General features: G+C 41.9%; 1 protein-coding gene across 1 annotated transcript in view; it reads right to left on the reverse strand.

Annotated features, from left to right (window-relative positions):
* Nucleotides 1–19,905, reverse strand: part of vat1 (vesicle amine transport 1) — a 31,180-nt gene extending 11,275 nt beyond the window's left edge. Inside the window, exons 1-4 of the mRNA XM_031318619.2 lie at nucleotides 19,219–19,905; nucleotides 13,714–13,921; nucleotides 1,586–1,756; nucleotides 276–365 (exon numbers count right to left, since the gene is read on the reverse strand). Of these exons, the coding sequence (XP_031174479.1) occupies nucleotides 276–365; nucleotides 1,586–1,756; nucleotides 13,714–13,921; nucleotides 19,219–19,647 (898 nt within the window). The 5' untranslated portion in view covers nucleotides 19,648–19,905. The remainder of the gene's footprint in view (nucleotides 1–275; nucleotides 366–1,585; nucleotides 1,757–13,713; nucleotides 13,922–19,218) is intronic.
* Between the last annotated feature and the right edge of the window lie 6,657 nt (nucleotides 19,906–26,562).

A 26,562-nucleotide genomic window follows, 5' to 3' on the forward strand; every position in this document is an offset into this window, starting at 1 on the left:
ATGTTTGCTTGTGGTGGTTGAGACTTCATTTTTATTTGACATTGGCTCATAAAAGTGGTTCTGAATCTGATTATTTTGTGTGGAAAACTGCTCAAATTGGCAAGCATTTTCCAAGACCGACCATTTTAACCAAATCTAATTGCATTAACTCTTGCCTATTCTTGCTCTGTTCACTCATGGAGGGGCTGTGTCCTATCACTGAGGATTTAAATGGAGCTGCTCCAAACTTGGCTCTACACTGAAAATACCTGATCTACATGCAGGTTACTACTTACCATAGGTGATAAGTTTCCCCATAGGCTTCAGCAGGTTGTAGGCCTTATGGGTGTCTGATCCTCCGAGAGGGTCCAGTATTATGTCCATCCCTGTCGCAGGAGAGAGAAGAAGTTATTACTGGTGTGAATTCAGCGAGAGCAGCCTGCCAAGTCTCCTCAGCAGCACCCTCCGCATGCCGCAGGTCACTAGGAGGAGCCAGTGTAGCCAAGTTGTGCCATGTTTACACGAAGACAAACCCATACGTATGCCAAGAGAGGAGAGGAGGAGAGCGGGGTGAGATCCTACTTATTTTATGTTTCCTCAATTCTTGTCACTGATAAGACAAGAGGGATAAAATGTCTCCCCGTCACTGTCCATTCCATTCCAAGATGGAGCAAATAACAAACCAATATCTGAACAGATGGTAAAGAATGGCAACCTAACTATGAAGGTTTCTCTGTGGCTTATTAATGTCTGGCCATGAAGGCCCGGCTTTAATGATGTTGCTTTGTGCCAGAGGGGACTCCTCAAATTGGGCTACCCCTCCTTGCTGTGTTAAACCCTGGTTCTATTGACTGTGGGATGCTCACAGCAGGACTCTGCCTTGACCACAGCACAGATGAATTGACAGAGAGCCAAGACAGAGGGAAAGGTAGCGAGCAGGGCTGCACATTGATCCAGGCTTCTAATTAGATACATTCTGTCTAAAGTGTCAGTTCTCGCTCTCTTCCTATCTGTCTCTGTAATGTCTGTCTGTCTCGCTCCATGCTCCAAAGAACACAGACAGGGTTGGAGAGGGGACTATGAAATGAGCATAATAACAGTCTCCATCCTGCTAGGAACACAGCAGTAGGCGAAAGAAAAAAAAAAAAAAAAAAAAACAGGAACTGGATGTTGTTTCATTTTGCTGAAAAGCAGCGTTTTTCTCGGCAAGTCCAGGGCCACATCTCCATAAAACTCTGTGGATGCATTATTGATAGCGATGAGAATCCAAACAGTCGCTGTTTAGTGAAATGAGTTTGCTCGGTAGGAAAAATTACTCCCTAAGCTGTCAGTCTAGTGTACGTGGCAGCCAGCTCTGCTGAGAATTGTGTCACGAGAAAAAAAACAAAGTGTATGAAAATATATCATCTCACTGCCTGCAGTCACACAGTATTGCTTTGTGCCAGTGGGAATATATCGATCCGGACTATGTGCTTTATGAAACAATTTCTGTGAAAACATGAATACTGATGTAACCTTGATTACAGATAGGTGACACTGGTAAATTATTTCCATTCCCTGCACACACAAACTCAGAATTTAGAGTACTTTGTCTCAAATTTCTCACCTTTCGGACTGATCTTGCGGACTTCCTCCACATAGTCCTTGGTGCGATAGTCAATGGGATGCGTGACTCCACCCTCGCTGATGGTCTCGTGCTTGCTGGCGGATGCCGTGCCAAACACAGTCACATCCTTCACTGTCTTGCACAGCTGAGTGGCTGCAATACCCACACCACCTGAAGGAAGAGGGGCAGGGTTAATAAGCAGTTATGATTTTGTGAAAAAATATACATTTCAGGACATGACATGACGTGATTTATTCTACTGCAAATACTACTGACAAGGATTCGAAGTTAACTGAACATGGTTGTTCAAGGCAATGCCAAGACCAGAATGAAACTCAGCTGAACAGAAAGGCACCTAAGAATTCCCATTCCACACGTATTTTCTATGGCAGGTAAATTTGATTTGCATTATTTATTGTCCCAGACAAGCCAGTCAATAACAGCGTGGATGTGTTTTGCTCAAGGGTATGTAAAGAGCGCATTAAACACAATCACATTACTCCGACTGGCCTAGGGAGAATAGACACCCACACACAGATGCCCAGATGCACAGACACACACACACACACACACACATCAACACACCAACTCAGGAGAAAGTAGCCATTGTAGCTCAAATGACACGTCATTTTTCTAAAATTCCACAGGAATACAAATTTTTTTAGCAGTGGTATCTGTTTTGTTAGAAACGGAGAGTTGGATGACATTCTATTGCAAATTACATAAACACAGCTCCTTATAACCATGCCAGCTGAAAACAAAATGTCCTACATTGTCCAAGATAACTTTTATTAAAGACTATGTGCTGTGAGACTGTGAGCTGCAGTGTTTCGGATATCTGTGTTTGTGTTCGCTTTATTTGAAAGTGTGTACATAGTTGTGGCAAATGCCTCTGCCAATGTTTGCTAAGGCAGCCAGAGCAAGAAGTAATAGGTTACTGATAAGCAGTGGCTTGTTTTAAATGGAGGCTGACCTGAGGACTTGAACTGAACGGCATCCATAAAGGTCATTTATGCCTGACCAAGTAAAGAGCACGTCTTATCTGATACCAGAGAATAAAGCAACACAAAACATGTGCATTTACATCCATTTGTAATGGCATAGTGGAGCTGCCAGACCGCTGGACAAGTTTAAATTAAATAAATGATGAAATCTTGATTTGCTTGCTTACTAAACCCAACATTTAATATGCACACCCAGTGAGATAAAGAAAGGCAGGAAGGCAGGCACATGCACAAGAAGGCCTATGCATGTGTGATTAGACTTGTGAAGAAGTCACCAACGAGGAAGATATATTTTGAATCTAGCACATTTCTCGTTCTCATGTGACATCAATAAAAAAAAGCTTCTTTCTTTATCTGTATAAACTTAGACAACACACACACACACACACACACACACTACATCAGACTGTTACTTCCACCATTGCTGTCCAATGAAAACCATGTATGTCCAAAATGTCAACTTTTCACAAGCTAAGAAAATCAGCCCCGTTTCTAGTTGTGTGACAATGCATTTTAGGGAAATCCATTGGCTTTTTAAACTGCTTTTTCAGCTTACGATGTAGGAGAATTTTCTCAACCCATAAAGGTACACTTAATCCTTTGGTTTATCTGACAAATTCAAAATCACAAAAAATGGATAAAGATGTTTTCCTTGGACAGCTACGAGCATCTTCTATAGTCTATTTTGCATACTCAGTGTACTGGACTAATGTCAGAAATAAAAACAGCACTGACACTGGCCAAAAAAATGAACTGAGATGTAATGATAAGATTAGTGCCATATCACATTATCCTCTTTATTAATCTCTGTTCAGGAAACGCTCAGCATGAGAATACAAAAAAGGTTCATTTCAGGGCCTTTTAAAGCGCCCATATTATGCTCATTTTCAGGTTCATAATTGTATTTTGAGGTTGTACCAGGTTTACATGGTTTAATTTTCAAAAAACACCATATTTTTGTTGTACTGCACATTGCTGCAGCTCCTCTTTTCACCCTGTGTGTTGAGCTCTCTGTTTTAGCTACAAAGTGAGACATCTCTACTTCTGTACCATCTTTGTTAGGAGTCGCACATGCACAGTAGCTAGGTAAGGATCACATCAGCTAGCTAGCTGTTTCTCCAGCTTCAGTCAGTACAAGGCAGGATTAGCCGGGAGACTTCTTCTAAACGAGGGCACACTTCCAACTTTACGTGGAATACCTGCAGAACAGGGACATGTAAGTAGTTCTTTTGTAGATTATGGTGAACTTGTGTGTGTTGTAGCAGTGTTTTGCCATTGAGAACGAGGGGGCTAACCGCTAGGATGCTAGCGCTAAGCCCCCTCGTTTCGGCTAGTGACGTAGAAAACCCTGCAGATTTTGAACAGCTCACCCGGAGACTGAAGGCAGGACACATTCAGAAACCGTATCTCACTCAAAACAGTGTTTTTTTTTCAAGTTTGTATGTGTGTGGAAGCACCAGAGACACAAAATAACACCCCAAATCCCAGAAAAAGTGTTTTTTTTTCATAATATGGGCACTTTAACTTGTTTTAAAAATCCTCTGAGTGCTTTGTTACAGAAAATAGTCCGTTGATGTAAAAACAGGCAAGACAAATCATTTGAATACAACCCATTTCCTGCCCTCTATTTCAGTGTAAAGATCAAAAACATTTTTTGATCTGTGGTTCTCATCTTAGAGGTCCATTGCACTGCATTACTATAATCACGCCTGCTGACACAGAGCAGAGAATTGAATGAGAAAATACAAATCAAGGCTGTTGCTGTTGGATGCAAGTGTTGTTGCGGCTGCGTTATAACAGCACCATCTCTCCTTGTCCTCAGTGAGAAACCAAGTTTGTGTTGCCAAGGAAACCTTAGCCAAATTGCCAGTGATGACTGAGCAAAGGGAGCCATTTTGTGTCATTGACTGTTCTTCCTTTGGGCATATAAGAGTCATTTAATGGCAATCATATGTTTGTCATCAGTTTATATTTCACAGACTGGGTCACTTGTATACATATTTTTACACATACAAACACTAGTGAATGTGCGTCTGCCTTTGACACAGGTTTTTACACATCAGCAACTGTCTGAGGTAGAAGGGAAATCAAAAAAAGTGAGAAAATGAATATGCATTGTCTGAGGGGGTTAAGAGCTGTTTTTACTAAATGGCTCTGTCGCATAGTAGCAACCTTCACATGCAGGTGTGAAAAAGTGACAGGATGATGCATCCATTAATCCCATGTACTTACAGCCAGGCACTGGCATATTAATATTTAACTAACACTGCTGTCATAAACACAGTGATTCCCCTTCTGTTTCTGCTGTATGAAGTCAGTGAGCAATGGAAAAACAACCTCTGCAGAAATATTTATAACCAGGCCATAAACCATTATTTAGAGGAATAGAACAAAAAATATTTGAAATATACAGATATCTTTTGTTTCTTAAAAATTTGGGTATGTAAAAACTTATTTCCAGCCAAAGAAATATGGTGCCTAGGGAGGAAGAAGGTACCTGTTTCTGAATCCAATGAGAACAAACTCCTGATCGCCCATCACAAGACTGTTGAGCTGTGCCAAGAACCCCTTACTGCTCCCCACCTCACTTTACACACACACACACACACACACACACACACACACACACACACACACACACACACACACACACACACACACACACACACACACACACACACACATCCATACATCCATAAACAGATCACAAGGGAGAGAGAAGTGGGGCTGCAGCCTTGAACCGTCCTGAATGGCTGATCGAATTAGCTTATCTTTACAAATATGCACAGAGATTAAAATATTTACCTTTAATTAAACCGGTGCTTCAGTTCCCATTGTTTCCAGATTTATAGTTTCTCTATATCTCTTTCTCTAGACTAAAATCATCTTTCTTGGTAGGGGTTGAGTGTGATTTAGGACCATCCACAAACACTTTCCTCGGCGGTAGAGAAAACAAATTCTTGCTGCTAATTGCATTTGCTATCTTCAGGATTCAATTGAATTGTTTACACTTGGAAATTACATAGGAAACGTCAAAAAGCATCCATCTATCTATTTTGTTTTTCTCTTTCTCTCTGGAGAAACTGGATACACAGTAGGGTTTTGTCTTCCTCTGAATCCTTGCATACTCACATTTTGGCACAAATTGATCTTGGCTTCCATAACTGTTAGGAGCGAAGAGGAACTTACAGCAAAACACAGTGGAATCCAGACTGACACTGAGGCCACTGTTATTGCTCCACACCCAGAGCTTAACAACATGGGTGGGTGGGGACATCAGAAATGTTTTTCGTATTTATGAAAAAATAATTGGACCGACGTGGCCGGGTTGGATCAGTGGGTAGAGCAGGCGCAAATATATTTAGAGGTTTATGCCTCGACGTAGAGGTCCAGGGTTCGACTCCGACCTGTGACGATTACCTGCATGTCTTCCCCCTCTCTCTCCCCTTTCTCACCTGTCCTGTCCATTAAAGGCGGAAAAGCCCAAAAAATAATCTTAAAAAAAAATAATGGGACGGACACCACGTCTGCCTCGTCCCAATTAATGCATCCCTCGTCGACAGCTCATGCTTCTTGTCTAAATAAAAGAGGAGCTCACATCACAGCATTTCTTCAAACTGTGTGAGCCAGGCTATGATCCTAGGTGTTAGTCGGGGGACAGATGGTGGCCATATGTCTACTGTCAACACCAGAGTGATGACTGGTCCCTTGTGTCTGAGCTCCATGTTGTTTTCTTGTGTGATTTCTTCTGCATTTATTTCCACAGTTCCTCAAGGACTCTCGTCTTTCTTAACCTATCATTAGCTTGCAGTGGTAGTGGCTGACAAAGAATGAAATACAAATGTGGACCCAAGCATCTCTTTTTACCCAAACTCGCTGTGGCTGCGCTACAACATCAACAAGCTGAACCAAATAATTGAACTTTTTATTGCTACTTTGTAGAGTTCAAATGAGTCCTGTAACGGTGATAGGAGCTGTGGTTGGCTGTTTGTGAACGTTTACTCTTGAGGTATTACTCTGTATTATGTAACCTTGGTGTTTTTTCTGGGATGACTGAGTAAGTGTGTGTGCATGTGTGTGTGCACACACTGTGGGCTTGAAGAGCAGTTTAATGTGTTCTCTCTGATGGTGAATTTCTCTTCGTGCAGCAGAGAGGAAGCCCATTTTTAGTTACTGGGTGAGTGAATTTAAAAAAAAAAACATCCTTTGCTGAAGGTGGTCCTGTGATTTCCTGAGTAAGGATTCTCACACTGAACTAACACAAACACAGAAACACAACACAATGCACATGCACATAATATGCATCTGTGTGTATGGACCAAAACAATTTATTTCTGGCATAAGCCACTTTCTTTCCTCGCATGAATCCGGGTGCAAAATGAAACACAAGCTTGTGCACACTCATCCAGTTTCACACAAGCAGGTGCCCTGACACAGGTTTCACATACACCTGCGACTGTATGTGGTGGTTAGGGTGGGGGGTGGGTGGATGGGGTAATTTGTCAACGGCTGCAGCGATGAGAGCGCAACGAGCGATGTGATTGGTGGGGTAGGTTGGAGGTTGCCCTGGTTTCCCTCTCCTATCAGTGCAGCTGATCTGCCGCCGGCAATGCCAGGCCTGAGGAACACAGAGACGGTTCAACCACGCAGCCCAGACTCCCGCTTAGTGGTCAGACTGAATTAGCATTCTCTAAACTAGGGTAAGACCTCCAGAGCAGACAGACCGGAGGAGAGGAGAGGGAACCATTTTCAATGCACATCACATTTTTTCATGGCTCCCAGGAACAATGGGTCCATAAAAGAGAGAGTTGTAACTACACTTGAGCTAATGCTTAAACAGCAAGGGACTTCGTTAACTGGTATATAATAAATGAGAACAATAATCTGTCTGCGGGAGTCCTAGGGGAAATAACATACATATTTCTTTCCCTTTAGCTCACGAGTTTCTTGCAATCACCCAACCTCCAAAAAAATTATTTGCTTCTCATTTTTTAATCCCATCTGCAATCAGCTGTGCACTGGGGGCTCATATGGCTGAGGCCCTGCCTGAAGGTCTGACAGCAGTCATGAAGATCTACACCAGGACAGAGCTCTCATTCACCACACCCAAGAGATCCAGCCACCTGTTCCTCTTGCTTTAAGCATTTACAGTACACCTCTGACAACACTTTTCTAAGATTGTGGTACAGAAATGTTTAAGGCCACCTTCCCTGTCAGACACAGCTAATGGAGTCAGTCATTTAATTCCAGAAGTTAAAGTCCTGTTGATGTTTTTTACTGACAATGTTACATGACAGGGCAGGAAATTCTGCTGATGAGAACATGCATAAGAACATACGTATCTGGTTCTTGTGTAGCTAAAAACTTAAGGAGAAAGGTCACCTGCAGTACAAACCCCGAAAAGCATGTCAGTAAGAAACCATCCAATTACAAACTTAAAATGATATTATGTTTGTGCCAGCAAAAGTGAGTCAAACCTTAAGATCAGGTATTGTAGATAGTAGTTCAAATTAACTGCATTTCAGATTGAGGGTCAATTTTGGATGAATTTGGCGACTATGGTGCATTTCTTTGTCCCCAATTGCATATGTGAAGCATCCTGAATTTACCACAGCTCTGCACGTCCAACTGGCTTCAGCACAGTATTTACAGCAATCTGTCATACCAAATAGACAACCGAAAAACATGATTTCTAAGAAAAATCTGACTTCCAGAACCAGCAGCTCAATTCTATAGATTGCCATTAACAAGGATTTAACTCCTTAGCTGTGACTGCTGTCACCCATCACTCTCATGGGTATATTACACCCACATGCAGCAGCTGGAAGCCACTCACATCAATGGTTTCCAGATAATCCTCTATGTAACCTGGTGTAACTCTATCCTATACACAGACACTCCAGCAAGAAGCAGCTGCAAAAGTATGGAAGCCACCATAATTGGCTGGTAGGAAAAATAAAAAGTTTTGTAACAGTCAGCTTAAACAGCACTCAGGATGTGTGGAATCTAACAGACAAACCTCAAACACACTACTGTGGAGCGTTATGACAGGAGATTATTGATAATATATGTTATTTATCAAGTTGGAAGCCACAAACTCTGGCAGAATCGCATCAGAGCCATATGTCACACAGGGGGAGGTGGCTGAGGGCATGAAACAAAATTATAAGATAAATTGATGACATGGACTCCTGTACAACCACCTAATTTATATTATGCATTCCACATCTGCAACACAATACTTGACGTTGGCCTGTAGTCAATTGAGAGCTCATAAATAAAACAGAGGTGGACGTCATCATTGGATGCAGCAGAGCCCCTTATGGATGCAGGAATGTGTACTGTGGGTGTGGTGGTGGGGTAGCCGGCCAGGGTTCATAAACATTAGGACAAGTTCAGGGAGAGGTCAGAGGAAAGGCTGTTGGCCGGGCATAGTAGAAGACCCACGAGATACATCCAAATGTCGCTGAACTTTCCCCCGCCCAAGCCCTCTGGGGAAAACAAAAGGAGAAACGTGTACTCGTTCCCCGATGACGAGGAATCAAGCACGGATATGGCGAGGTCACGCAGAGGGAGCGGAGGTTACGGAGAGCCGGAGGGGGAGGAGGAGAACGGAGGATGCAGATGTGCGGTGCGTTGGAGAAGGGAGGCACGATGGGAGGAAATACAACAAGCTATTGTTTGGAGAGAGAGGACAGGAGCAAACCCACGGGAGAGGCAGCTGAGGACTATTCACCAGAGTTTATACACACACACACACACACACACACACACACACACAGTCTAAGCACCAGTCGAGCATTCTGCGCTGGTCACCTGATTGAGATGGCTAAAGGTCACCATGCTTTTGAGGAAATTATATTCTTTATGGAGAGCTCTTGACATTACCTGCAAACATGGAACAATGGAGAAGCGATAGGCAGGAGGATAGACACCCATCATCATCCCTCTGTAAAAGCCCTCGCTACAACATCAGGTTCAACAGGTTATTTGCCATATAGAGCTGTCGTTGTTCAGGTTTTGCACCAGCAATATTTAAGATCAACACATTTCTGATGATCATTCAATGTGACCAGCTGCAAAGTTATGTTGTCATTTCTGTTTTTTTACAACCATACCTTAGTCTCCACTCTGAACAATTTTACATTTTATCTGAAACTCTATTACACTTAGTTTGACATGGGACGTGACATTTGGGAAATTTGCTTATTCGCTCGGACTTAGATGAGAAGATCGATAGTCAGCTGGAGCCAGCAGCCAGTTAGCTTAGTTTAGCATCATGACTGGAATCAGAGAGAAACAGCTAGCCTGGCTTTGTCCAATTAACAAAAATGTGTCGACCAGCAGCTCTCTAATTAACTTATATCTCTCCTCTGTTGTTCTTTCCTCAGTTTCTCCCTTGTCTCCCCTACTTAAAGGTTCTCCTTATCCTAATCAAGGGTCTTAGGATAAACTGTTAACTTGTGTAACTCGTAAAGCACTCTCAGACATACAGTATTAGGGATTTTGGACCATATGAACAAAATTGAACAAAACAAAAATGAACAAAAATGACACTATTTATTAATGACAGGGTCACAAGATGAAGAACCTGACATATCTTGACTGAAATACCTGTAGCTGAAGATGACGATATTACATGAATATTATTACATTTTGTAATTGTTGTAATTGTTGAATTAGTTATTTGTTTAACTCCAAGTTCCAGGGGCTTTGGACATAAAGTAATCTAAAAGTAATTGAAAAGAGGATAATCGTTTTCCTGATGTGCATAAATCAGTGGATTACGTCCTTATTATGAGAATAAACAAGCATTTTTTTGTGACAGAAGAAGAAAATTGCTCCTCAAACAGTCTATGGCTGCTGTTTGGTAATCATGATTAACAAACCGTACCATGTGAGGGTGAAAAACAAATCGCCTCTACTCCTCGGCTGAACAAATAGGCCCAGTTAATCTCATGTAAAAGCTTACTATTTTATCTTTGCAAGACCTGGACTGATCTAGCAGGAGTTGTGCAGGTGTTGTGCAGGCATGTCTGCCACACAAAATCACTACTGTTTAGTTGGATGCAAAACTGTATATGCAATGGTCAGTTGCAAAGTATTGTGACAGTCTGACGAGTTGAAGTAAAGCCATTCAACCACTGTAATACTGTGTGTGGTTAAATGGGCTGTTCACTGGAGCTGTGGGCAGGATTGAGTAGTAACAGAGTACTTGTTAATTACTGTTTCACAATCAAAATACAATACATGCTCTGTTAGTTTTTGATGTGTTACTTAGAACTGTTTTCACTCCAGATACTTGTGAAAAAAGACATCAATTCTTGGCAAACGTTTAAACTGAAACAAGGAATTTGTCTTGAGGCAACAGTGGTGGTTTTCTACATTTATATGTGACACATTACATTCAAATTAATGAAGTGAGTGTAAAGTAACTGCAAGTAATCAGAGTTCATTACTGAGGATGGATAATACTTTAGTGGATCCAAACCAGGGGGTCAGGATCCCCATCCGGGTGTTTCAAGATGAAAGGAGAAAAGAAAATGTATGTGACATACTGTAAAGTTTTAGCTCTTCAGGCCATAATAAGATATTCATGAGAGATAAACATAGATGGGAAAATCTCTTTGATCTGCTCACAACTCATACATACCTGTGACCTGAGGATGGACTGTAAAGCTATTAAGCCAAAAAGGGAACCACACCCTTAAATTACATTACTGCAGTGCTGCAACTAACATTTATTTTCATGATCAATTAAAGCAACACCAAAGATTCTTTTGTACCTTAAAATAATATTTCCAAAATCGTTTCAGTGGTTCATCAACTCATAACAGGGTGAACGGCACTTCTGCATTCGCTTTGCAGCCCTCTATCAGCTATAACCACACTATGCAAGTTTGACAGATCGGGTAGCGGATCTGTACTTCGAATGACAGCGGTAATGGACAATTCCGCTTCCAACCTGTAGGGGGACCGTAGAGTTCAGGTTTATCAGTGAATCTGGTTTGGTTCTGTACAATGTCGAAAATGCTACAAATGCTTGTTAAATTTCCCCAGAGACCAAGGTGATGTCTTCAAATTGCTTGCGTTGTGCGACCGACAGTGCAAAACCCAAAGATATTCAAATGACAGTGATATAAAACAGAGAAAGCAGATACTCTATACATTTAAAAAGCTTGAACCAGTGAATGTTTGGCATCTTTGCTTGATAAATGACTTGACTCAAACTTTTAGTTAATTATCAAAATTGATTGTCAATCGACTAATATATTAAATAGATTCCTTGATATTTTCACAAATACATTGTTATGTTACAATTTTGCTAAAACAACCAGTTCCAGAATTGGAATAAATTTAGTGAGGAACATATCCCACTCTGTCTGCAATTTCCTTCATAATATTAAAAAATTTCAGACTTGAGAAGACAATCACAATCTCACTTTCTCTCTCTCTTACTTTTCCATACTTTTGATCTCTCTAATCAGAAAATATCAGACCCACACTCAGCTTCTAGCACCATGTGAGCCATGCAGCTCCACGACGGAGGGAGGTGAAGGATGTGCACATCTCTCCCACCACTACAATCATGTTCACTGCTATTAACAAGAACACTTTAAAAGTCTCAATGGAGGGGCGTTGTAGAGCATACAGTATGATAATGATTTGCACATGCAAAGAATAACAGAATGCAGTGAAGCAGACTGTTAAGCAAATGTTTTTGTCATAGCCTCAGTAATGTGCTTTTACAATCCTGATGTCCGGACAGCTGGCGAGCCAAGACTGGCAGCCTGCCCTGAGAAACCAGAGACGCCGCCTCGACCAAACCAGTGGGGGAAAGTGTCTCGCACCACACTTCCACAGCATTCCACCTATAGCAAACATAATCTGCACAGAAAATCTGGCAAGATGAGTGACATCAGCTGGATGAAATGGTGAACGCAAACATTTGGGATTCCTATGCGAACCACTAATTCCACAACTATGAGTCTGTTAGCTGTCAGTCAGCTCTGGGGACACTGCACGGTTTAATGGTATTCTTACATATTCGTTCCTTTTGAGTGTTATTGTGTTAGTACCAAGGGATACATCCACCTGGGCTGGCAGCCTACTACAGCTCTCTGTCTTTTTTTTTTTTTTGTCTCACAGAAAGAAAACGGGCTCAGGTTTCATCGTGTGCTTGATTCTCTCAGCCATCCACGCCCACACACTGTCCCAAATGCCGAGGGATTCCTTTCTGACTCCCTCTGCGCAGACAGAGTAGGAATAGGAGGAAAAGTGTAAGCTGTACACCGGCAGACAGCGAGAGAGAAACGGGGAGAGAACCATTTCTTTTGGCTAATGCACTTCCCATTCTCTCCAGCTGGCCTGATTGTGTAAACACAGCAAAATCAAATGCTCTCAGGCTCAGTGCATCACACCCCAAAACAGGTGCTTTTACTCCCTCAATCCCCATCTTTCTCCCACCCACTCACTTTGAACTTTGACCTCACAGTCCAGGTGGCAGGTGCTCCAGTATTAGTGCAGTCCTAGAGAGTGAAAAGCACTAAGCCATATCTCATACTTATGGACAGTGGGACCTTCTCCAGCAGCCATAATTCATATAGAAAAAAGAAATGCATAAACAGGAGGTGCAGAGAAAGAAGAAGTCTAGTACAGTAAACATTCAAAAGGCGTTTCCTTAAAGTCATAATACAAGCTTTGCATCTTTGTGTTGAGCTTCTGCAGAGGATTTCAAAAATGATTCTCTAGAGAAGGCTGGTGATAATATACTAAATTATTTGTGATTTGTGTTGCTGCTAACTACAGAACCAGTTAGAAAAAAGTCCTGGGCTGACATACTAATATTAAATTGATTAAATGTGGTTTTCAGTTGCAGGATTACAACATAAATCGACAGTTGTTCATAGATACTACAGCAAACAGTAAAACAATGTTTGCTTTGGTTTGTGAATGAATTATTAATCAATTTATAATGAATTCAACCATCATTTAAATGTATGACTCTTTCATGAAGAGTGATTCATCCATTCCCAACCTAAGATTGACATAGATTAAAAGGGTTTATGTGTGCCCTATGTGCATGTGTGCCATGTGTATCCTTCTCTGTATTTGTCTCTTTACCTGCAGCAGCGTGGATGAGGACGCTCTGGTTGGGCCGCAGGTTGCCAAAGTCAAACAGCATCATATAGGCAGTGATGTAGTTCACAGGGAGGGCCGCTGCCTCCTCAAAGCTCATGCCCTCTGGAATGAGGAAGGTGTGGGTTGACGGCACCACCGCCACCTCCTGCCACAGTCCAAAGCGGTTCAACACCATCACCTTATCGCCAACCTGGAACAGAAGGCACAGGAAGACAGAGGGGTGAGAAGAAGGTAAAGAAAAGGGCTCTTTGTCTGTACCTGTTTCCATTTACTAAAAACAATGTAACTTAAAGCTTTAGTGCGTAACCTTTTTATAATAATGAATGTCCGTTACATTCAAGCCATTGCCAAATGAGTTGATACAAAGCTAGTTAAGACTATCGGCTCCACAAAACTCTCTCTGTATTTCTCAGTATGGCTTGGTAGAAACTTGAGTAAAGATAATTACCTCCTCTTAAGAGTCCATCATGTTTTTTTAATCCTCCGTGTCCTCCTTGGCTAATAGCAACTGTGTGTGTGTGTGTGTGTGTGTGTGTGTGTGTGTGTGTGCGTGTGTGTGTGTGTGGTGGGGGGGGGGGGGTTTGGTGAGAAGCACGATCACAAAAGGCTTGTATCATGTGGATGCACTGACAGAATTGTTGTCATTACTTAGAAATTTACAAATTAAGATTTTTGCACACAAAACACATGTAGGTAATAAAAAACAATGTTTTATTATAAATTACAGTCCAGCTGAAATGATTAGCCGATTAAACACAGAACTGTTTTGATTGATTGCTTCTAAAATGTGAGGATTTTTCTGCATTGAGTACTTTTTACTTTTAATACTTTAAGTACATTTTCCTGATGATACTTACATACTTTTACTTAAGTCACATTTTCAATGTAGGACTTTTAGTATTTTTTACAGTGTGGTATTAGTACTTTTAGAAATAATGAAGTGACAGATGAATCAGGGGAAAAAAAGGAAGTGGCTCTATTTTTTGTTTACCATGTTAGATCTATCTTTCAGAACCACTATAGTGACAGTGAGGAAGCCACAGACATCATTCACCGTGCTGCACGCCACAATCACCATCTTGTCATGTTGTGGTTCCAAACACTCCCTATCAAAGCAGGATCCTCTGATTCATAACCGTCTCTTTCCAGAAAGACAAGCCTCGATGTAAACGTATTCCTGGCCCCTCACTAACCAATCAGGAGAGCCTGCTCGAGGGACACAGGAAACAGAGGACTGCAGCATTATAACTCTCTTCCTGTTTTCTTCCTCCCCCTTATTCACCCCTCTCGACATAGCTCTCCCTCCTGCACCGTTTCCATTCTCCTCACTTTTTCTCTTCCCTTCTTTCTCTTTCACTTCCTGACTCATTTTCCCCTTACAACTTTAGAACGTCTTCCTTCCCCTTCTCCAGTCCCTCGTCTCGTCCTGTCTGTGTCTCGGTCGTGCTGCCTTCTTTGACATTCTCTCTTTCCTCCACATTTCTTCATCCTTCACTGTCTCATTCTGTCTGTAACATCCTCTTTCTTTTCTCTCGTGAGGAGTGTCCCGTATCCCCTCTTCCTCATCAGCGAGACAGGACAATGGGGCCCATCTTCTCCCCTGGCTTCCCTCCACTCATCAGAGTCCTTGCCAGATTCTTCCCCATGGCTGAGCATAAGACAAGCTTTCTCCTCATGGGAACAAACCCTCTCCACCCGGGCCTCTCTAATGGTCTGGAGGGAGCAATGCGCCTCGCTGTCTATCTACTCCAATTAGAGAGATCTCCCTCTTTCTCCCACTTTCTCCCTCTCTCTTTTCATCACCCGCATCTTTCTGTCTGAGGTTCGACTCATTTGGTTTATTTTCAAACTCTACTTTCACTTTTTCACCGTGGGCTACTTCTCTTTTCTCCCCTTTGTTATTCATGCTGACTCGATCTCTCCCATCTACAGCTGAGATCCCCCCTCCCCCTTTTTAAGTCTTTAAACTCATCAGCCTCGCAGGTTTAATTAGGGGTGCAGTGTGGCTCAAATCGATAGGCAAGGGAGTTCAGGCTTTTACAGGAAACACACATAAATATGACTCACAAATCACATTCAAATGCATCTGCAGCTATTCTTCTGTGCCCACGTAAAGCATGCGAGTTACTGCCAGTCACACAGAATCTGGATAGGAACACTCAAGGCCAAGCGAGCTAGCCTTGTGACAGTTCTGTTACAACATCTTCACAGTGTGACTGACACACACACACACACACACACACACACACACACACACCTCCTTTCTCAGCCTTCTTGCCACTGCATCAAATGTAGTCACAGTTGGGGTCAGGAGTGCGGGGACACTGAACAAAGACACTTCCAGTTAACTGTACATGAATTGACTTAATCAGATGGTGATTCAATTTTGGGGTATGCAGGCCTCCAAGTCAGCTGCTTCGTGGCTCTGAGCTTTGATGATCTCAGCAAAAAATTATCAGAGAAAAAAAAAGAATGAACCAAATTTCTGATACAGTGTTCCTGAGTCAGGTTGAGGCAGAAGATGGTTAAATGTAACACCCACACGAATATCTCCCTTGTGTCAGCATAGGTGTTATTGTGCTTTGACACAGTTTGTATGATGTTCGGATAAAGGCCGCGCCCTGCTTACATACAGCAGAGAGGATGGTAACATAAAGAGAGGACAGCATGATAAAGGGATTCACTGACAGAACGATCGACAGAGGAAGAATCAAGAGATCATAAGAAAGACGGAGAGATAGTTAGTAGGAAGGGAAGGAGGGACGGAGGAAATACCAGACTGACAATGTGGGCCAGGGGGAGATAATTGAGAACATATGGGTCAGATCCAACCAAAACTCACAGAGGGAGAGCATGAAAAATGAAAAAAAAGCAGGTCAGGAGAAAAAAGTGCTGATGTTTGGTGTCAGGGAAGCTTCGGTGTGATTTGTAATATTTCCCCTTCTCCTCGCTTACTCACTGATACACTTTTCCCCCCAGTCCCTCTTAGGTCATTCCGGGTGAGAGCACTGTAGCATTACCTCATTCAACTTTATTGTCCCCTTCAAGGGATACTTGTTTTAAAGAAGTTATTAAAATATAATGGAAGGCATACAGTGGATAATAAATACATATACAAATACAAGGGGCAGCAAGCAGGAAAACAATAAACAAGACAAAGACAGGGAGACTAGAGGTGCAATGTGCAAGTGCTGCCTTTATTAACTCTGCAACTGTCTAATTACATTATATCTGGGGATGAGTGTTGTTTGAATTGTTTCTATACATGAGTTTTGATACCAAAATGGCATGGATGTATGCATAGCTTTGTGTACACTGTATGTGTGTGTGTGTGTGTGTGTGTGTGTGTGTGTGTGTGTGTGTGTGTGTGTGTGTGTGTGTGTGTGTGTGTGTGTGTGTGTGTGTGTGTGTGAGTGAGTGTGAGTGTGTGTGTGATAGAAAGGCAGACAGATAGGGCTGCAGTGAGTGATGAGCCTCCCAAAAATTCTGTGCCGTCAGGGTCAGCACATTCCCTCTGAGTTGGCTGCCAAAAGATCTCAGAGATCTCCATCCATTAGGAAGATTGACTCTTAATTCTATAAGCTAAGGGCTGCAAGGGGATGTGGGAGTGTGAGGCCTTGATGACAAGCTGTGTGTTTGTGCATGTGTGTGTAATGCGTGACCTTTAAATCCAATCTACATTACTGACAATGTGGAAAGAAGCTATTAAGTATTTTAGAAACACAAGGGTCTTAACCTTCTATGATGTATGGCTGCCATTGGCTGACCTGTCACCAATCATATTCCTATCAGTCTGCATAGATTCCCCATCCATAAGGACTTGGTATATGTGCCACTCCCAGCCAGATGCACTGATTCTGCATTTGCATCACACATCTGATCAGCCTGATGTTACCCACTGACATTAACTGACTGATGTGAGAATATGTGGTGCTCTTACAACAAATGGTGTTTGTTCATCACTGGCTTATGTGTAACATTTCGACATTGTAGTTTAATTGCCTTACAAAAGCGTTACCGTGGTGATGCCATGCAGCCAGGAGATATAGGCCTGTGACTCATCATGCAATGTAAGAAAGCGACTACTAAGCATCTTTCAAACACCACTTCATTCCGTGTGGCTGAACATTAAAGAAAAGCTGTTGTATTATGATTGTTTAATTGACTTGGCATTGTCTGTTTGAACTTAAATTGTGATATATTTACTCTAAATAAGTGTTAATATTTTCTGAACACAACAGAGGCGATAGGCTGTCTGTTGAGAAAGAGGTCGAGTGATCCTATTTCTAACACCATGCTGTCTGTTGCGGCGCGCCTCGCCCTTTCCACTCGGTGAGTCTGTGCGCCACCGTCGCTCCCGGTAACAAAAGGCGTCGGTGACTTCGGTCTCCGCCACCGGTGTAAAGTCAGCCATATTAATAACTGTGGCCTCTGGCCATCGTCTCCAAAATAAAATCCCTTATTAATTAACAACATTGCAAGCAAACTAGGAGTAGCAAACTGGAACCGAGGAGGCATTTTTGTTCCGTTTTAAACAAAAAGTTATTTTAAATAAAATACATTTTATAGCATTAAAGGCCCTAAGCAGGATGAAGAACTGCACACCTATTGCCTACACGTGCACTGTAGCTATATGACCAAATTCGATACGTCCATTAGGCTAAACATGTTTTCCATATTGTGCACATATTTCATTTAATTTATCATCTTTTGCTACAATAAAAAAGGCAAAGGAAACTCTCCGAGGTGACTATTCAGAGCTTTCATTTTGAAGGCAGAGCAGTCTAATTTCCGGTCTTATTCTGTCTGACTTGACGCAGCTCTCCGCGCCTTGGCACACATCAAAGCGCAGTAGACAACAGCATAGGTGCTGCAAGGGTGGTAAGCATCCCACAGTTTACATGTGTTTATTTAGACTTAAAACTTACAACTAATGTTGCGTATTATCAATGAATCCATCTGCATCTAGGCAACTATTTTGGACTTGAAGTTGCTCAATCTAAATGCGCACAGTTCAGCGCAATTTGAAAACCGGGGAGACAAGAGGGGCGACGCCTGCTGCTGACTTCATTGTACTCAACTCGTGTGATTTACACACTTCTTCTACAGAGATTGCATACAACATGAACACAAAAACAGGCTTCATGCTTTCCAGTTTGAGATAACAAGTGATGTCTCTACGCACGAGTGAATTAATAGATGAGCACCAATAACAGCTCAAACATAAACTATAGATCGATATTTATTATTAACCTATTGTTGTGTTCATTACCTGACCCAATGGCCTATTCGCATTTAACATTAAGTCATGAAACTGCACAGCACAACCACCACTGCCTGAGCAGCGAGCAAAGCCTGACACGCCCATACTGATGCAGTTCAGAACCAAAAAAACGAAGCGAGGCAAAAACTCATCACTTCAACAATAAAACACACACAGTAAAATGAGACTTAAAGTGGCAGGATTAAAGCTGAGAGTGTGCTTACTTTTCGGTCCGTCACTTCTTCCCCCACAGCCTCCACCACCCCAGAGCACTCCATTCCCGGGGTGACCGGCGGGGACGGCAGCCGGTCGTAAAGCCCCTGCCGAGCCATCAGGTCTGCGAAGTTGAGCCCACAAGCCTTGACCCGAACCAGGACCTCGCCAGCCTTGAGCGCCGGCTTGCCCTTCTTCACCTGCAGCTTGACTTTATCATACCCCCCGTAGCCAGTGAGCACCAGAGCGCGATAGGTGAACGTCTCCTCCTCGGGGACCTTCTCGGTGGCCGCCGCGGGTGTAGCCGTCGCCTCGGCGGTGGCGGCAGCGGGTGCGGGCTCCGTCTTGGGAGGCTCGGCTTTGGGTTCCTCGGCGGCTTTGGTCTCCTGCTTCTGGTCCACGGCGTTTTGCTGCTCGGCAGGTGCGTCCTCTCCAGACATTGTGCAGGGAGCTGTGAGACAGTGATGAGTCTAGAAAATGACTTAAAGGCTTTTTTACACCTCGTGCTTTTGTTGCCGTGGACGGACTTGTTGTTTGGTCGCGTATGCTTGCCTTTGCGAATAAAAGAAAATGCGAGAGTCAGAGCTTATTTTTCAGCAGTCTTGCATGGAGACACAAACCCCGACAAAGTGGGCTGATCAGTGGCCAGTGGCTGTCAACGCCGCGCTCTGACAGAGTGTGAGTGGGACGAGACAGAGGCAGGCTGGAAAACACGGAGAGCTGATGAAACCCAGGGAATGGCGCCTGTGATTGGGTGGGTTTGGCTGTCTGGGTAGGGCTATAAAATAAGCCTATATTGCAGAGAGGTGATTTGCAAAAATGCCCATTATAGCTGAAAGGCAAATAAAGTTGAAACCAACCCTAGAAAAAGCCTCTTGAAAAAATATTGATTACTCTCCATCAAATTAAAATGTAATGTAAGAAAAAAAGTGGCAAAAAGTAGCATGCCAGGGAAGCCACAGAACGAGATTAGGTTTAATCCTTGAGAGACAAAAGAAGTCACTATAAACTAAACACTGCATATTGATTGTTCATTTTGAGCTGACTGTGACATATCTTCAGAATACAGTGCACTTCTGCCCCTCAGATGTGATGAAATAGAAGAAACAATGAATTGATAGGCTAATGATAATGAATTCATATTTCTTTCAGCAAGTATTTGCTTATTTCTGACTTACTTACTGCTGCTTGTTTTACAGTGAGGTGTGTGGTGCTGGAACAGTAGGAGCTAGAGGAAATGTCTGTTTATGCTGCATATTCCACAGTAGGATTTTCAGGAACTTTGGGCTCGCGTATGGCTCATTGTTGCAACTTCCCTGCGTAGACAGCTCAGAAAAATATGAGTTTGTGTTGAGGTCATGCCAGTTTTTGATTAAACAATATAACCTGCTTTGTATTATTCAGCTTCGGTACAGGGAGCCAGAGCCACAGGGTGGGATCATCAATCAATCCATCAATACACAGTACACATGGAACAGGGCCACTCATAGGGCTGGGTACCGAATTCAATACGTTTTAGGCACCGACCGAATTGCCTCTAAAGTATCGAGTATTGAAAAATGCCTCGTCATTCAATACCTAATTTCAATACCTATGGAGTAAATCTCATCATCGTCAGTGAGCCAATAAACATGCAGCATGCTTCTACCCAGATCTAATAATGCTGGTGATTGGCTGTCTAACGTTACACGTCGTAGAGGCAGGCAGGAAAAACTCTACGTTATGTAGACAGGGCTCACATAGTAGGAGCTGAGAAATAAATACTAAGATTTGTGCTGTAATGTGTAATGTTGTAATTTCTTTTTATTTTGTAAAATTGGTATCAAAAAAGTATCATTTAGGAACCAGCATCAAAGTCACGGTATTGGTATCGGTACTGGTATCGAACATTTTTGAACAATACCCAGCCCTAGCCACTCATAAAATAAAGAGTATTTTGGAGAAAGTCTCGGTGGCTCGTGTGATAGAAACAAATAGTTAAACTTTTGTGATCACAGATGCAACTGCCAGTATCTCTTATATTTGTCACAAAAAGAAACCAGTCTATTCACATTGTCCAGCTCTGTGCCTTTAGAGTTTAGAGACCAGCCCAGAGAGATGTGACTATGGATGTGACCACAAAGAGGAGTGGTGAGACACCTTGTGGGCATAAAGTGCCACTCAGTACTTCTGGGGCCAAAGTCAGCAGTGTCCCAATCAATATCCCATAGGGGCTTAATGATGTAGGATGCAGGCATTAATGATATGCTCCTTTGACACAGGCAAAATGTTACAAGGCAGAATGTCTGTTTTTCCCAACCAACCGCACTGAGCCACTCTGAACATACATCAGTATGCTGTGGGTGCTCGCAGAGTGGCTCTTCTCCTCATTAGCTCTGACAGGGCTAGTATGGTAATGTACCAGCAAAGCACAGTCAGGGAAATGTTCTAGACTGCAGGTTGGAGTCTGAAAAAAGGATTAGAAGAGAAGCATAATGCAAAAGTTTCATATAATAGTTTCACTGTGAGGCCAAGAAGAACATTTCAGAACACGTCCCAGCAGCTTAACAGAGTTTGAAAATGTATCCATCACAGGAAATGGCTGCAGTTAAAAGGAACTCAGGAATAGGATGCAGGAACAGAGATGTACTGCCTTGTACACCTGGTGTAGTTTGGAGACTTCCTCTATTGTCTAAGTAGGTTACTGGATGCATAATGTTGCTCAGTGGTGTAATTCGGCCTGAATAAAGTACTGTGTCACCACTCTGCCAGGCATATAGAGTCTGCTGGTCTCTGAGGATGTGTGCCTGAAATACAAACACACTGATATTTCACTTCCATTAAAGCTAGGCAAATACTGGGATTTATAACAAATCACTCAAATCCCATGCATGCTGTCTGCATGAATTATTACTGCATGATGTAAGGAATATAATAAAAATCTTCATGTTCTGTGGCTATGGTGACTTACCTGCCTATTACTGAAAGTATTAAGGTGTATTAATGGTCTATTCGGCTTGGTTACCTTCTTGATACACGCAGGTAGATGTTATTCTTTCACGCTTTACTAAAATATCTTTGAGCAAGATGCTGAATGCCTTCAGTGCTGCTATTTTGTGTTGTTAATGACCCTTATTAAGTAAGACTCCCTTATGTTTATAGACTGAAAAGTTTAAACATATACTCTAGCCTTCTGAGATTGTTTCATTTGAACTGTTTTATAGAAGCTTGAAGAAGTAAAACAGTCCAGTATTTGGCTTTAGAAAAGCAAAGACTGGATACAAGTCGGAGAAAAATAAACATAATTTAAAAAAGCAGAGATATAAGTTTTTTTTAATTTGATCATCTTGTGATGAATAAGATTTTTGTCAAGATCATTTTGGAAGTCCAGACCCTGGGGTTAGGAACGACTGTGTTAAACTCTGAAGTATAAGCAGCAATATATTGTTGTAGCTGGTGAGGGTAGAGCAAATTCTTACTACACTTTAACCGCAGCGCTTCGCGTCATCCGGCAGATCTCAGCTGCTCCGAGCTTGGCCACGGAGAGAAGCCACACACTGTTCACCTGAACACACTGCTATGACACAGGGCTGGATTTAAATCAACAAAATATCTATTTAAGTACAGTACTTGACATGATGTACTTATAACTATACTTACATTGACACCACAGGTGCACTACAACATTTAATTTCTTTTCTCATCCCACCAAACTTATAAGGCATGGGCGCAATAAAGAAAATCAATGGTTAGTCTCAGGGTTGCAGTGTACAGATGATGCCAAAGAATGCATTACATATGATGGAGCCAATGCTGTTTGTAAAAGCTTTTGTTTGTTTTGCAGTCTTCTTGGCAAGTTTGCAGAACCTGAGAGCAAGTTACTGCATACTGGCTCCTTACCAATTTAATCACTGGCCATATATATATAATTTTTTTTTTCATCTACCCTCTTGTTGAGTGATCTGGCAGTGGCAATTCTGCACTATTCACGCTTGGGTGTAATGAGCTTATTGGTTGAGTAGCATAATCCATTAAAGCATCTCTTAGCACATACTATACAGGTAATGGGAATGCAGAACGCAACACCCACTTGCTGGCAGATGCAACAGACTGTGTTGAATAGTGAGCATGAGAATGAGTGTAATCCACATACTATTAACTGTAAGTATTTATGCATTTATGTACACATAAATGCTTTTGTGGATATGTGGAGCGTGATTAGCCTACACCAAAACTGTCTCCTTGTGCTATATAAGATTCATTCTCACTACACAACAGAATATTAAATATCTTTGTCTGTAACCTTTAAGGTCTAAGCTAAAAAATACAAATCCTGCTCTAGTAATGAATACATACTGCCACCTGCTGTTCTATTGACTCAAAGAGTGACTTTGACTCTAAAGGGTCAGTTCCCCTAAATCAGTGGTCCCCAACCTTTTTGGTCTTATGTACCCCCACAGCCCTGTCAGATGAACTAATGTACCCCTTCATCAATTCCAAATGTATAACACTATTCATTATATGAAAGTGGATATTGTTGGAGCTGTCAATATTTAGATTCATGAATGTTTCAACCATGTGTCCATTACTTTTAGCTAATTATTTGAACTGTTTAGTAAGTCGGCCTACCCTAACCCTTTCAGCTGCTTATGCAATACTTTAAGATAACTATTTCAACTGTTTAGCTATTACTTTTAGCTATTTATTTCTACCAATTTATTCATTACTTTTAGCTAACTACCTATTTAAACTTCTGTGCTCGCTTGCTAACTAGTTTTCAAGCACTCTTACATAACTGCAACATCTGGGTTCAGGTGTTTACAGCTGATATATTCTTTTAATCAAATCACAATTTCTATTTTAAGTTAGTTCTCTTTCCACCTGTCGATGGACTACACACACACACACACACACACACACACACACACACACACACACAAAGTACTAAGTTTGTTGTTACTCAGCCGGCTGAACGCCGCCAGCCATTTACCGACTCTTGTGCACCCTGAAGTTAACCTCAATCTGCTCTAGGTTCAACTTGCTGTGCTCGTTCATTCTCAAAGCACAATGTAACCGTTGCACCCAGTCTTTCTGTCCCACAGGTACTCCCACTGCCTCCTCAAAGTCTGACTCTCTAAATAAGGGAGTCTGCAGTCACACCTGGGAGAAGGAGTTTAATGTCACAGACATCAGAAAGGCCTCGCACTGCTCACTGAAGATAGAAGTTCCTCAGTGAAGCAGAAGTTACGGCTCCACCGTGTGCATCTTAGCATTTAGCATGTTAGCCAGATGTGTTTATTTGGATCACTGAAGTCAGATCGGCGAATCAACACTAAGCAAGTTAAAGCTGTTAGCGTGCTGGCTGGGTGGTGCATTAACGAGTGATTAATTTGTGCAATGCAACCACCTTTTTTATTTATTTTTTATTTTTTTAACTATGCCGAGGTACAGTAATGGTAATGAGTTCATCCTTAATGTTATTGCATTATTATCACTAACTGCAAGCCTACTCTCTGACACTCGGCAACACATTCAACATGTAGCTAGCTTTCCCAGAGTACTGTATATTCTCTGCAAATTACCTTCCTCTTCTTTTTTGTTTAGCGGGTGGCACATATAGCATTTGCGGTGCATTACCGCCACCTACCAGGCTACTGGAGTGTGGACCAGAGTACCCTATTTCTTTCTTTTCTCTTTGTGTTTCTCTTATCTTTGAATTTGGAAAGATGTGTGCTGCTAGGTCCAGAACAATTAAAAATGCACTTTAAAAATCCACAGTGTGGTAGGCCTACTGCTGGGGCATAGGAACAGTGGTGGGAAATGTATTAGGTCACAAATCGTCATCTAAGAATGACAGAGGTGTCCTGCCCTGCAACAATGCTAACAGGAGACTCAGGAAGATGTCTATACAGTCTATACACACTCACACAGTCCGGGGAAGACCAACCACATTAACAGAAAACACCTCTGTGGGTGTTCAGAGCCTTTAAAACTGTGTTGTAAAACATTTCTTCTTTTCTACCACATTAGTCATCTCATGACCCCTCAGAATTTTCTTGCGACCATTCGGTCTAGGGGTGTTGGACTGGGGGGAAAAAGGGGACTGAGTACCCAGGGCCCTCATGTGAGGAGGGCCCAAAAATATGCTAGAATGAATAGCTGTGGATGCGGGGAGGGGCCCCATAGAAAATGCCCTTCTACAGGGCCCAGAATTTTGTGCTACGCCCCTGATTCGGACCCCTATTTTTGGAATAAACTACCGAAATAAAGTAGGCAAATTAAAATAACCATATGACCACGATTACCAGCTACAACACAAAATACTGCTTATGCATTAATGCATCAATATGAACAATATAGTAATGTCATACATAATATCAGTCACAGGGGCCATTTTTCAGCAGAACCAGTATTTTTTATATGCATGCTAATAATCCTCCTGTACTATCTAATTATAGGCCTACTTCACTAAGGTACAGGTTTGAATGCAATACTTTTACTTGTAATGGAGTATTTTTTACATTGTTGTGTAAAGGAGTCCTTTTTCCACCACTGAAAGAGGGACACACCCAACAATACAACCATTTTAACTACAAACATAATGTGAAGAGAACAAGTAATGTAAAAGGTTTGCAGGTCTGTTGTATTATATAGTGATATATTATAATTCTGCTTTTTGTGTTATGGCTGTTTTTGTTTTCCACGTGATGTATTGTCATGTATGTCCACAAGGCGGCAGTGTCGGTCTTCAGGGGAGAAAACAGTGACTCAACAGTGCTGACCATAGACTGTTGGTTTGCTGACCTGTCCTGGCCCTGGCACGTGGTGCTGCGTCATTTAATTATCTCATTCACAAAACCAATAACTCCTCAGTGGAGCACTTAAAAGGAACATCTACTAAATACAAGGCAATGAGACCCATAAAGGCAGCCCAGTCACCTCTAACTACTTCATTTGATGGACTATTTTATCTATGTACGCTGCATTTATTGTATCTCCATTAAGAGGTCATGCGGCACTAAATCAAGTGTATACTATGCAGATTATTCATGATGCTTTCCCAGCAGTGAGGAGGAAAAATAGGTCTTTATTCAGTGATCAGTATACTATATACTAAAAAATAAAATACAAATAAGAATTTATACATGCTTTCACTTAAAACAGTCTTCTATCATTAATATTAAAAGCCTAGTTCTAGCATATTAAGAGTTTTATTTTGCTACTTTAAGGAGGACACACTGCATTTAAATGGTTTTCATCATATTCCTTAATATCATTCTTACTGCAGAGGAATCTATCACAGCATCCACGACTGCAGTGAATAAATTATTAGGCCTACCTTACAACCTGATTTCTAAGAGGTGTGACTTATTCAC

The sequence above is a fragment of the Sander lucioperca genome, chromosome 21, assembly GCF_008315115.2.
Source record: "Sander lucioperca isolate FBNREF2018 chromosome 21, SLUC_FBN_1.2, whole genome shotgun sequence".
Lineage (NCBI taxonomy): Eukaryota > Metazoa > Chordata > Actinopteri > Perciformes > Percidae > Sander > Sander lucioperca.